At 39.4% G+C, this 12,077-nt stretch overlaps 3 protein-coding genes across 6 annotated transcripts in view; 1 reads left to right on the top strand and 2 right to left on the bottom strand.

The window, feature by feature from the left end:
* LOC126556569 (regulating synaptic membrane exocytosis protein 2) overlaps nucleotides 1-2,276 on the top strand; it is a 35,983-nt gene extending 33,707 nt beyond the window's left edge. For all 3 annotated transcript variants that reach the window (XM_050211883.1, XM_050211880.1, XM_050211882.1), the window contains exons 18-20: nucleotides 1,478-1,664; nucleotides 1,741-1,908; nucleotides 2,000-2,276. In XM_050211883.1, the coding sequence (XP_050067840.1) occupies nucleotides 1,478-1,664; nucleotides 1,741-1,908; nucleotides 2,000-2,206 (562 nt within the window). In that variant the 3' untranslated portion in view covers nucleotides 2,207-2,276. The remainder of the gene's footprint in view (nucleotides 1-1,477; nucleotides 1,665-1,740; nucleotides 1,909-1,999) is intronic.
* LOC126557054 (nuclear pore complex protein Nup107) overlaps nucleotides 1-12,077 on the bottom strand; it is a 408,812-nt gene that overhangs the window by 56,764 nt on the left and 339,971 nt on the right. The window lies entirely within an intron of this gene.
* Nucleotides 1-12,077, bottom strand: part of LOC126559365 (AP-2 complex subunit sigma) — a 576,875-nt gene that overhangs the window by 277,197 nt on the left and 287,601 nt on the right. The gene's annotated exons all lie outside the window — the stretch shown is intronic.

The following is a 12,077-nucleotide window of genomic DNA, read 5'->3' as shown; positions in this document are numbered from 1 at the left end:
TTTATTGTGCTCAGCTTATGCAAAGCGCCAAAATGTATGCAATGCAATGCTTTTATGAACGTATCGCTATCGCTTGAAGCAAGCAGGCTTACTTGATTTTTTAATTCAAATTTCAATGTTACTTTGTTTATGTATGGTTCTGTGAATCATTATTTCGTTTTTATCTTCTCTTCGATAGGTGGTTGTAAATATGTTTGATTTTGTTTTCAAATAAATTAAGAGAAAATAAAACTTTCCGTTGGTAACTTTACAGTAAAGAAGCAAAAGATCTCGTTTCTTACCAGTACTCGTGTAAATATTTGGTACAGTTTCATTCTCCATTTTCACCAGTAGATTTGCATGACTGTCTCTCAAGCACCTAGTAGTTGTACGCTTCGTAGAACGCTCCACTACACAACACACTACAAGCTGTCTATCTCTCCCTGTGAAGCGTATATCACTGTGTGCTCTAATCGTTTTCTATCGAGCGAAAAAAAAAGGCAACTCCAGCAACTATTCTTCCCGTTTGTTTGATGTATCCTTTCCGAAGTGATATGCCCAAACCGGATGTACTGTCACCCTGGACAGTTAACGGTTCTCTTACTATACCCTAAGTGTACCAATGCTCTATCCTTGCTGTGCAATCTGTACTTCACTAACGAATGAAACACCCTGTGTGCTCTACCCACCCAGTCGCTTTTGGGTCAACTTAATGCGATTCTCCAGCATCTCTTGTTTCCCCGCTGCCACACCGTATATTCAAGATGTTTTCGTTTCAGAGCCTTCTTAACCGACTTTTGTCTGTTTTGCTCCTTCACTATATTTATTATGCTCTTTGCTAGAAAACTTAACTTTAATATGTGGTTTGTGCCCGTTTGAAGTTATTCTTATCTGTTTTGATGAAAACAAAACCTGTCTGATCTGATTTTTTTTAATTGATTCTATTTTAATTTTCTTTCTCTGCTCAAGAAAACATTTATATTTTTCCTTTGATCGTTCTCGTAATAAAATATAATTTATCTCTTTACTTTTAGTCTCTTCTTCGCAATGAAAAGCAAACAAATAAGTAAAATTTAGTACTTTTCCTAAACCAAACCAATCTCTTTTCAGCTATATTTATCATTCACCGTGTACGTGTGCGTTTTGGTGTGCTTGATGTCTGTGTGTTTTGGTTGATTTCAGTTTTTCGCCATTCTCGGTCCTTTCTGAGAATGGCGATATATAGCAAGACAAACAAAAAGTGTGCAAAATTCGCCACAAGAAGCGAGGTCGAATGTGACAAATCTTTGCGACGCTTTTGTCTGTCTGTTGAGAATTTCTTTTGTTATTTGAATGAATACCTCTAGTTTCTGTTACCATTAGTGCACTAGGTACCGTTTGTTTTTTGCAATTGCGTATTTATTAAATTTTTTACCATTCAAAAAGTCAGCAATAATTAACTTTTTTGTATTTCTGTTCTCAAAAAACACATTGTACGCGAAATATGCTTGTGCGACAGATGGTCACCATCGCTACGAGTAGCGGGTGATACGGGACCTTTATCGGACTTCATCGATGGTTTGGGACCAGGACAGCTAGTTGGACGCCAGGTACTGGGTGCTCCGGCCTTAGGTGATATTCAACTGTCTATGTGCTATCAGAAGGGTTCCTTAGAGGTTGAAGTGATAAGAGCAAGAGGATTGCAGGTGAGTTGTAACACACATTTACACGCAGGCTGTTCGGGCCAATGAATAATCGTCTTTGGCTTCGTCCATTCTGTAGGCACGTCCTGGCTCAAAAGTACTTCCAGCGCCTTACGTTAAAGTGTATTTAGTTTCTGGTAAAAAATGTATAGAAAAAGCAAAAACAACGACTGCTAGGAAAACGTTAGACCCACTATATCAGCAACAACTAGTGTTTAGGGAACCGTTTGCGGGCTGCATACTGCAAGTGAGTATCGTTTGCAGTCGTCCCAAAGTAGGAGAAACTTCTCTTTGAAATTAACCATATTGATTCGTACATTTTCTCACATCCACGTCAGGTCACGGTTTGGGGAGATTATGGTCGCATGGAGGGCAAGAAAGTATTCATGGGCGTAGCACAGATAATGCTGGACAACCTCAACCTCTCACACATAGTCATCGGCTGGTACAAACTGTTCGGAACAACGTCACTGGTCAGTGGGCCACCTAGCTTGGGCCTGTCTAGAAGATCCTCGATCGCCTCACTCGATTCACTCAAGCTGTAAAGCTGTATGATTGAGAAACCATTGAGCATCACAACCCACAATTTCTTCTATCCTTGCCTTCTCTCTCTCTCTCTCTCTCTCTTTCTCTCTCCACCATTCCGTCATCATCACTCTCTCGTGCTATCTCACTGTGTCCCACAAAAGAAAACCACCCAAAATCCTTCACACTCTCTATCTCCTTTGTTGTGTGCTGCGAACCGATACGCATAGACACTCCTAAATACACCTCTGCCTGCTTCTACAGCGCCAATGTCTGTGTCGAGCAAATGTGTGGCTGCACTCTGCATTGCTCTAGTGTTGGCTGGCTGACTGATGTTGCTCTGATCCTATCAATTCCTGTTCAAGAATGCTATGTTCTGTTTAAACGTTTTAGTCACAGTTTTATGTTCAATTGGTTTTTATGACAAATACCCCCTCGCCCTCCCTCCAACACCTTCAGCTTCCGAAAACGGCAGCCATCATCTATTGGCACCGTGTTTGTACAATCGTGTTTGAAAATTTTGGTTTGGTTTTAGTATTTGTTCTAGATTTAGGTTCTGTGTTCTGTGTAGTTAAACTAAACATTTTTTCTGCTATCAAAAAATTGTACCCAAAATGTTGAAAAAAAAAAGGACAGCAAGAATAGTTAGAAATGTTTCTGTAAGGTTAGAGCTTTCCCTCAGTTTATTTGAGGGAATTGAGGTCCCTCAGTTTATCGTTAATGGCATGAAGAGTGCAAACCCGTTGAAGCTAAAAATACTGGAAAGCAGCAGCAACAACTCTCGAATAGGTTTGTTACCAAACTAAATGTTGCAAGTATTTCTTCGCTATTAGCTTCGTATTTAATCGTTAAAAATACTTTACACTGAAGTATGTTTCTGCTGACTTCATTTCATGCAGACGCTTTTCCGGAATTAGTTTACCCAAAACTATTTTATCTTTGAAAATACAAAGCCATGTTATAACAATCTTACTTCGTTTAAAGTTAATATTGCTGCAACCTGGCTAGCTGCTCCTTTAAGGTTCTGTTTCGCATTTTTCCCCTAACCAACTTAACCTTCCAATCACTCCTATAGAACTTCCGAAGAATAAGAAATATCCAAAATCCTTTCAAATTGAAAAATAACAACTCAATGCTCCTGTAAAACTTACACGATGGCCCAATTGTAAGCCAGTTCCACCGTAGCTGGTTAGCTTGCGCACATCGTAGTTGTCACTATTCGTATGTGCATAGCGAACTCTTAGCTACAACACGTTTACTAGCAAACGAACGCAAATACAAAACAACTCACCTTGTTTTTCCCATATTCGGTATCTCCTCTCTAGGTACGTCTTTATATCACTACAAACAATCTTTTGCATGCGTACTTCATAGATGTGCTGCTCAGTGTTTGGTTTTCCGATGAGCTTTATGTTACATTTTCGGTTTTCTTTTTCTAATAGAAGATTTTACCGGTTAGTTGTAGAATTTTTTAGAATTATTTATTTGAAATAAACTGTTCTTTACTTTGTGAGTGCACGCTAGTATAATTTTCCTTTCATTTATTATCGTCTCGCTATCAAGCCGCATTAGTTTCATATTACCTTCATTTTCAAGTGAGAAAAAAACGATTAGGTTTTAAGACAATCATTGCGCACTTTCTTTCAACGCTAAGTAGTTACTTCTTAAGCTGAATGATGATAATAAATCACGGCCACACACACACACACACATACATACATATAATAAATGTAACTATGCTAAAATCTCTTCTCTTCTTTTCTTTGTTTTGCATTTTTTTCTTCTTCCGTATTTTCCTTACAGTAAGACAACATTATTTCAAAATTTGCACCATTCCCAGAGGAATGGTGTCAAGTTCACACCCCAATAGTTCCCCCCCCCCCCCCCCCCCCCCTATCGTGTTCATCACGAGGTGGGTGATAGTGAGGACACTTCTGCGGTAGTATGCGTGGAAGCACTGCTAAAGCAAAACGACGTATCTGCTAGTTCGCGCGAGATCGAAACCGTTACGGCCTTATGTACGCAGGGGACGCACTGGAAAATCACTTGCTTGGTTTGGGGTTGAAGCGCACGACCACGCTGTGCCGTCTGTTGGGCACAGCGCGTCCAAATACCGGAACCAATCTGCTGTGCAGATTGAAAAAAACCAGGCTAGAGCACGTTATATCAACCGGTGTGTTTGGCGGGAATGCGGAGATAGATATTACTTGTTTTAATCAATCCCATTACCATTACACATACTTTAACCATTTCTCTCTCTCTTGTAAAGCATATTTGTTGGAGTCGAAGCAGAAGAAGTTTAGAAACAATGGTGAAAGTCAACCAATAAAATGTCCCAAACATTGTTGAAATACAACTTATACAAAGGAGACGACAGGTGAAGGAGAAAAGCAAAATAAAAGTTCATTTCACTAGCGAATAATGTAATGGGGCGAGTGGAAAAAATGAAGAAGCAAAAGGAGAAAGTGGCGAAGATGAAGAAAAAAAGAAACTCAAATCTGTGAATTTATTAAATTGTAATATTTGAAACCAAACCAAAACTAAACAACACAGACACATACACAAGACATAAGGGTTAGGAGAAGATTAAAGTATAAAATAAAGAACAAAAATCATAACTCTAATTATAATAAGTATATGCTTCAGTCAAACGTTAAAAAAAACGGAAGATAGAACCGCTGGGTGCAGTGGGAGGGAGAGAGATACAGAGAGAGAGAGCAACAAGGAGGGTCAGGAATGTGTAAAATGGACAAGCGTGAGATGATATGGAAATGAAAAGGGAGTACATTAAATATCACACTTTTCCACAAAACTACTACCGCTAATACAAAAAAAAAAACGAGCCTCACATTGTTTGTTCAAACGCCAGCAAGGGATCGAAGGGAAAGAAAGCAGATTTGTCATGGTTTGCCCTGCTCAACAGCAACAGCACTTGTCACTGTTGAGAAAAAGAAAATTGATCAAAATTCAAAAGGAATGACAGTAGTACAAAAGCGATCGAGATCGAAGAAGCTATCGTCCTGAGCAGGTTTGCATTGCAAGATACTTTATCATATTGAGCTAACATAAGTCAGCCGAGTGATCCAAAACGAAAAACCCGAATCAGTTAAACACACAAATTCGAACACTCGTATCTCTCACACATACCTACTGACACGTATAAAAACGAAGCAACAAGCAAAACGAAACAAACTAAAATCAACATATTGTTTGCCTTAGCACACGTATAGACGCTGTTTAAATAAACTCATGCTTTCTGAATCAGCCACTCTAAGCGTAAAGCGTAAAAAAACGAAACCAAATCCACATTTACACACTAAGCAAAGAAGTACCGGAAACGGATCGGAATGGCAGCAACAGCAGCAGCTATAGCTGCTGTATTACAGTGTAAAAGCTTTGAGCTTCTCTTTGAGCTCCACGGCTTGCAGAAAGGGGTTATTGCGAAACGGGAAACGGTACGGAGAGTAAACGCAACGGTGTAAGAAAATAGGAACAAATCATAAAATTTAAAAATTTGCAAAACATCATCACACCAGCTAGCGAGAAGGGACGTAGTTATTGAATGCTAATGCGCGTTTACTATATACTAAGCTAAAGCAAAACAACAAAACAAAAACAGGAAAGCAGTCAAGAAAGCGAAGCGTATATTAAAGAAGAAACAAGAAGAAAGGAAATGGGATGAGAAACGAGCCAAAAACCATATCTTTATTCAGTAAGACAATTCTTAGCAAATATGAACACAAAATGAAAGTTAAAGAAAAGAAAAAAACAAAGCAAAAAAAAACATAAGAAAAAACCCAAAACAAGAACTAGGTACCACAACATTATATAGGATGCAGCACTTGTTTTGCTGAGTATGAGAAACGTTACGGAGGGAGGGTAGGGCGTTTAGCTAGGAGCATGAAATAAGGATATCGTTCAAATCCTGGAATCAACATATTACTGCAACGTGAAATACCGATCGGTTGGAGACATTGGAGTGAAAATGGCGCCTAGTCTCAGATTGGAAACAAATGGCAAACACCCGAACTGTGTGTGTGTGTGTGTATGTACATGTATGTGTGTATGTTATGCTTTTGCTTTGGGTTGTCTTTGGTCTGGAAATGATGCCACAATTGAATGGTGATGAAAGTAAGAACTGTTTGCGCTTTTGGATTTTGTTTTTAATACTACTTTTAAGGCCTCAAATGTTGGTCCATTAGTTTTTGCGCAGCAGAAGATAAAGCTTTGTCATCACCATGGTTTGTTTGGATGTGATTTTTGTACATAGAAGGAAAAGGAGGAGACGGATGTGAAACCAAAAACTTACTCTAGCTCTCCGGGACTCCAGAACGCTGGACACCATACATTGAAGCTACCACCAAGTAGCGGTTTTTTCTTTGTCACACCTTCTTACTCTCGCTCTTATTCGCTGCTCCAAAGCTTATTCCTTTCCCTTCCCACAAAAGAAATGCCTCAACGTACTAAATTATTAGGAAAACAAAATGCAACGAGCATCAGCTGTCTTACAAATTATAAACAAAGCAAAACAAACTATCAAAATGAAGAATGCAGTTAGAGAAACATTAATAACAAGCTGATGATAAGGGAAAAGCTTGGCGGGTTGGGATGATTGCAAGCCAGTAAGCAACATTGTAAATAAGATCAGGTTTCTACAGGGAACTTTGAGAAACGATTCATTATCATATAGCCAATCAAACAAACCTCTCAGTATGCAGGAATGAAGGCGTAAAAATAAACAGCAAGTGGACAGTGACTGACCAAAAGAAAGAAGGGTTTTGTACAGGTGGTTGGAATTGCTCACACCTGCTTCAATTGCTTTACTACTTCAGCGTTTAGGGAGACCTTTTTTTTCCTACCGTTCTATTTCATTCTACAGTTTCTAATGAAGGACACACTCCAAGGTTCCTCCATTGAAGCTTATCTGCTTGTTTTTCTCCTCCCTTAGGCGACGCTTAAACAACGAAACGAACAGCTGTCCCACTGACAGTTGCACACTATTTCATTATATGGAAAGATGATTGCCAAATTCCCACTGCAGCATGTTTTGCTGCAAACGAGTAACACCGAAGACACGTTTGATCCGTCCAGTGGAAATGGATTCCTTAAAACGCCACACAAAAACAAACCGAAGCAAAACGATCGAAATCGAGAACATTATTCGAAATCTCTTTCGCGTTGAAAACAACACTCGCGTGTCGAGTGATGAAGTTCGACACTAAACTCCCCCAGGACCAACCAACACCCAGATTAAGGATAATTTTAGGTTTATTGAAAAAATGGCCTTTTTGAAGCGAAACAAACCCAATAACGCCTGTGTTGGTAATGGTTTTAGTTTTAACGTTGAGCTTGGATTTGTTGTTGCTGAGAAGAAGTGCTTGGTTTGAAGTGTTGTTTCATTTTGCAACCGAAATACGCTTAGTACCACTAAGGACAACAGATGAAAACGTTGACGCACCTTTTTCCCCAGATGATGATCGCAAAAAGCAAGAAGATTGAGCCGTTGGAGATGCAAGACGAAGCAGAATAAACTGTTACTGACACACACACACACAAACAAATAAAGAAAAAGTATAGGATTATAATTGTTGCTTTAAGTGCTTCGCAGTATGAATAAAATCGATGCAAATGAACGATAAAAAGTTGTAAAAAATAGCGCAAAAAATGCCAGAAAACCCTATTCGAAAACAACAATTGAGGCCTACTGAAGACAAAATTAACAAAACGCATTGTATAGGGTGTAGTGTTGTGTTATATGCATTTGCAAGCTGTAATGTTTTAAATTGTTCCCTGTTTTTTTTTTTTTTTTTTTTAGGGTAAGCTTTGTTTCGCTCACTATTCCACAAGATTACCTTCAATGTCTTGTTTGTGAAGGAAAGTGATCGAATGGCGAAGTGAAGAAGGGGTTTTTTTTTATGGGACGGAAGATAATTCTTATGAGCCGTACGCTGCTGCTTATTCGTTTCCAATGTTTAATATAGGTTGCTTGGAGCATGCCGTTTCACAGTTGCGGCCACATTGCGTGGATGCAACGTTTAGCTGTTGAGCAGACAGCTTGAGGCGCACGTGAAAACGAATCCAGGGAAATGAAAATGTTACCACTATATCGATTATTTGCTGCTGAATAGGAGTGTTGAAGCAACACAGGTGAGCATTATAGTAGCAACATCTGAATAAGCGAAGGAACAAACAAACAAACAAAAAAAAAACAACCAAAAGCAAAACAAACAAACATATGACTAGGGCGAAGTTGGCAAGTTTGCAAAAGGGAGACACATGCGTACGCAAGTGTTGGTATGTGTGTTGGGGGAATACGCGAATAGAAATGTTAGTAGATAAAACAAAGGAATGTTAAGCGAAAAAGATAGAGAGGGAGACAAGAGAAAAAAAGGGAGAAGGAGAAAGAGTAAAATAATTTACAAACAATTGAACAAAACAAACTAAAAAGTAACAAAGTAAATCATTAAATTGAATCACAAACAATCCAAACCAACATGGAACACAGAACACAACCGCAACGTTGTCCCCCGTACCCGTCGTCTTGAAACGGGTGGCCGTTTGTACAAAGCTAGGCAAAACAAAAGGAAATAAGCATGAGATCAACTAGTACCCGTGTAGCTAAGAACCAATGATGAAACGACTGGGTGGAAGATTAGACATGCAAGTAAAAAGTAAATTTTAAAATTATTTTATATCAAACTAAGTATTAAAAACACAGATATACATACACTACAAATACACAAACAAACAAACACACACAGATACAGACAAAACAAGTAAACAATCGCTACTGGAACAATGCTGTAAGTAAATGCTAAAGAAAAACCGAAGGCTAGCGTCATATGAGTTTTGTTTTGTCTCACACTAGAATTTAATCGGGAAAATGTCGACAACATTATATATAAAGCAAACAAATTAACATGAAGCAACATCAAACTAACCAACATACGCCAAACCGGAATGAAACGCGAACCGAACGGTCCCAGAGTTACACGCACCATATATCATCGTACATACATTTCATTTTGTGTTTGGCTGGGTAGAAGTTGAAACGTGCAACAGCTCTACTCTACCCTGCACAACAGACGTGTCATACCGAAAAGAAAAACCAACATCGTTACACTAGAAGATCAATGAAAGGGCGTTTGAAACACGTGAACGAATACGACGTTATCGAGGCAAATCTAAAACAAGGAAAAAACAAAAGGGAAACAGGATAACACAATATACACAACAGCAACAAAAAAACTTATAGTTAAACTGCATTATACTTACAGTGTCAAGCGTATACAGTAACATGCACACTACGAACGAGTATACATTGAACCCCGTACATTGGAAAAAGAAAGCCCCCCCCCCCCCCAAAAAAAAAGAAAAAAAAACAAGGATCGATCGACCGCATGAGAAATGATTACATTAGACAGCAGGACGAAGGATAACAGGATAACACAGAACATACACTGCTCAGGCGTAGGAGCGGGATGCGATTAAACGAGCGATAGGTGCGATCGCAAACCATGAACATAATTCAAGAGAATATTGTAAAATACAAAAAATTTCTATTATTATTAAAACCATATATAAATATACCGAACAAAACAAAAAAAATCTATATATATATATAAATATATATATATACATAAAAGAAAGGAAAAAAACTGTATCCCCTCTCGGCTAAGAAAATGTCGAGAAACGACAATAAAACTGTGAGATTGAAAACGAAAATATTCGCATACTTGTTTTTTCGTTTATTCACTTTGAGAATTTTCCGAAAGACACTGTACTGCACTGCTTTGTGCATGTTGCCTGCATTCAAAGATATTTCCCTCAGGGTCATCTACAAACGCATCTTTAGTTATCTACCTTAGCTTCCATATGAAGCATGCTATTCCCATGCCATCCACTTCTATTTGGTATTGTCTTGCTCCGAAATTTGACCAAAACTTTGAGCTGAATTATTTCAAAATTCATATGGAACGGCCGTTGTCGATTGAGACCAGGGCTCTGTCCAAGTCCAAGGACTTAGATGGATTGATGGCGTTGATGCGTCGACTAGACAGTCCGGGATGTAAGATTGGCAAACCAAGCCGTTCAATAGTAAACGGTGTCGAGGATTGTTCCGGTAAACATAAACCGCGGAGCGGTTATAGTATCTGATACGTAAGTAATTGCTATTTATGTCTATAAGAGCTTCATATCTACTTTCCACTGCCTTTTTACATATTTCTTTACAGTCTTCACGCCATTAGCACCGCCGTTCGAAACGGCGAGTGCTAATGACTATTTTTGACTATCTTTACGAGCAGAATGTGTTAAGAAGGAGCTGTTTTGCGTTGCTAGCTAACAGTCAGCCGATGCAGATATCCTTAGGGTAGTCCACACCAGAAGGCGATACGATTGTTGGGGCAGGGATGAACTTGTCGAGTAGAGACGAACCTGTCAGAAATCAGATGCAGCCTTGAGTGGAGAAGTACAGCTCAGGACCTAGTTTCTTAGAAACGGATTGGCGATCTGGTCATGTCACGAGGGCGTGCAAGCAGGCCAAGAAGAAGAAGAATAAGAGAAGATATACTCTATGTATAATGTTAAAATGATCCACTTCTCTCGTATTTCAAATATTCTAACCACTTTTAGGTTTATCTGCTTATCCGGCCATAGTTTGTCCTCATTTAATCTTCAACTATCTTCCTTCTCATTTCCGCTATGAGATTCAGGATTAATTATTTATTTGGAATTTATTATAGGTGGGTAAGGTCCAATTTAACGCTTCAGCTCATATACGATATTCGAGATTCGAGTACAATAAGTAAACCACGCTCTTACTAATAATTTGAACTTCTAACGATGCAGCCTAAAAGAAACAAGTACGCAGCCACAATTCCCCACAATTTTCCAAACAAATCATACGTACTCAGCCAAATCGATGCTCTAAACGTCAAGTCAAAATTGTCATTGCGGTTGACAGCAAACGTTAGGCAAATGTTTGCAAAATGCGTGGCGCGCCGGCGCGCAACTAATCGCAACCATTTTATCAGTCAATACTTCACAATTTTGCATCACGGCACGCAAAACGGCTGGTAATAATTACACAGGGCTGCAAATTATTGCCACCAAAGCAAAAAAGTTTCACCACCAAACGCATATCCACCACCAGCGGGATCGTCCGGCGCGGAGAGAAATTTTCCGCAAACATCCTTCCAACGGCAACACGGTCAATACGCACAAAACGGATTCGCTTAAGTTGCGATAAGAAGTTGACCCCCTTTTTTTTTGTATTGCGAAGAATTGTTAGCAGTGAGGAGGCAGAGGCAGAGGCATAGTGAGAGAGAGAGGGAGGGAGGGAGAGGGAATGAGCAGTTCCGGCGTACGTACGGCGCGAGTGTGTGTATGTGGAGTTATTTGAGAATCTATACACCGTCGCTTATTAGTGAATACAAGTGTATTTCGAGGAGCGTCCCACAGTGAAGCAGCAGTAAAGTAATCTAGTGTTTTTCCCACGGAGTGTACATTCAACTGGAGCTGGTGCGGGATAAGCATCGGTGGATGCCACCCTACCTCCCTGGACCATTCCGAGCGAACAGTGGAAGTTGCATTCCGATGCAACCGAGCGGTAGAAAACTAACTTCAATGTAGTCGTCTGCTACGCGGCTCGTATCACAAATATCACTTACATATCAACCCTTAGCTGTAAGACAACGTAGACGTATGATGCTATAAGCTGAGCGTGTGCTGTTCTAGACCGTAAGTCAGTAACCGATACATATCATCCGAGCAACATCGAAAGAGATAAATGTTGTGTGGTAAAAAAATAGCATTGTTCAACTGGAATGCTTAACATGTCTATCTAATTGTAAGTGTAAATGTAAGAAAAAAGCTAATCTCGAAGGAGTA

This window comes from Anopheles maculipalpis, chromosome 2RL (genome assembly GCF_943734695.1).
Source record: "Anopheles maculipalpis chromosome 2RL, idAnoMacuDA_375_x, whole genome shotgun sequence".
In the NCBI taxonomy this organism is placed as follows: domain Eukaryota; kingdom Metazoa; phylum Arthropoda; class Insecta; order Diptera; family Culicidae; genus Anopheles; species Anopheles maculipalpis.
This window is presented reverse-complemented; position numbering and strand designations above follow the sequence as displayed.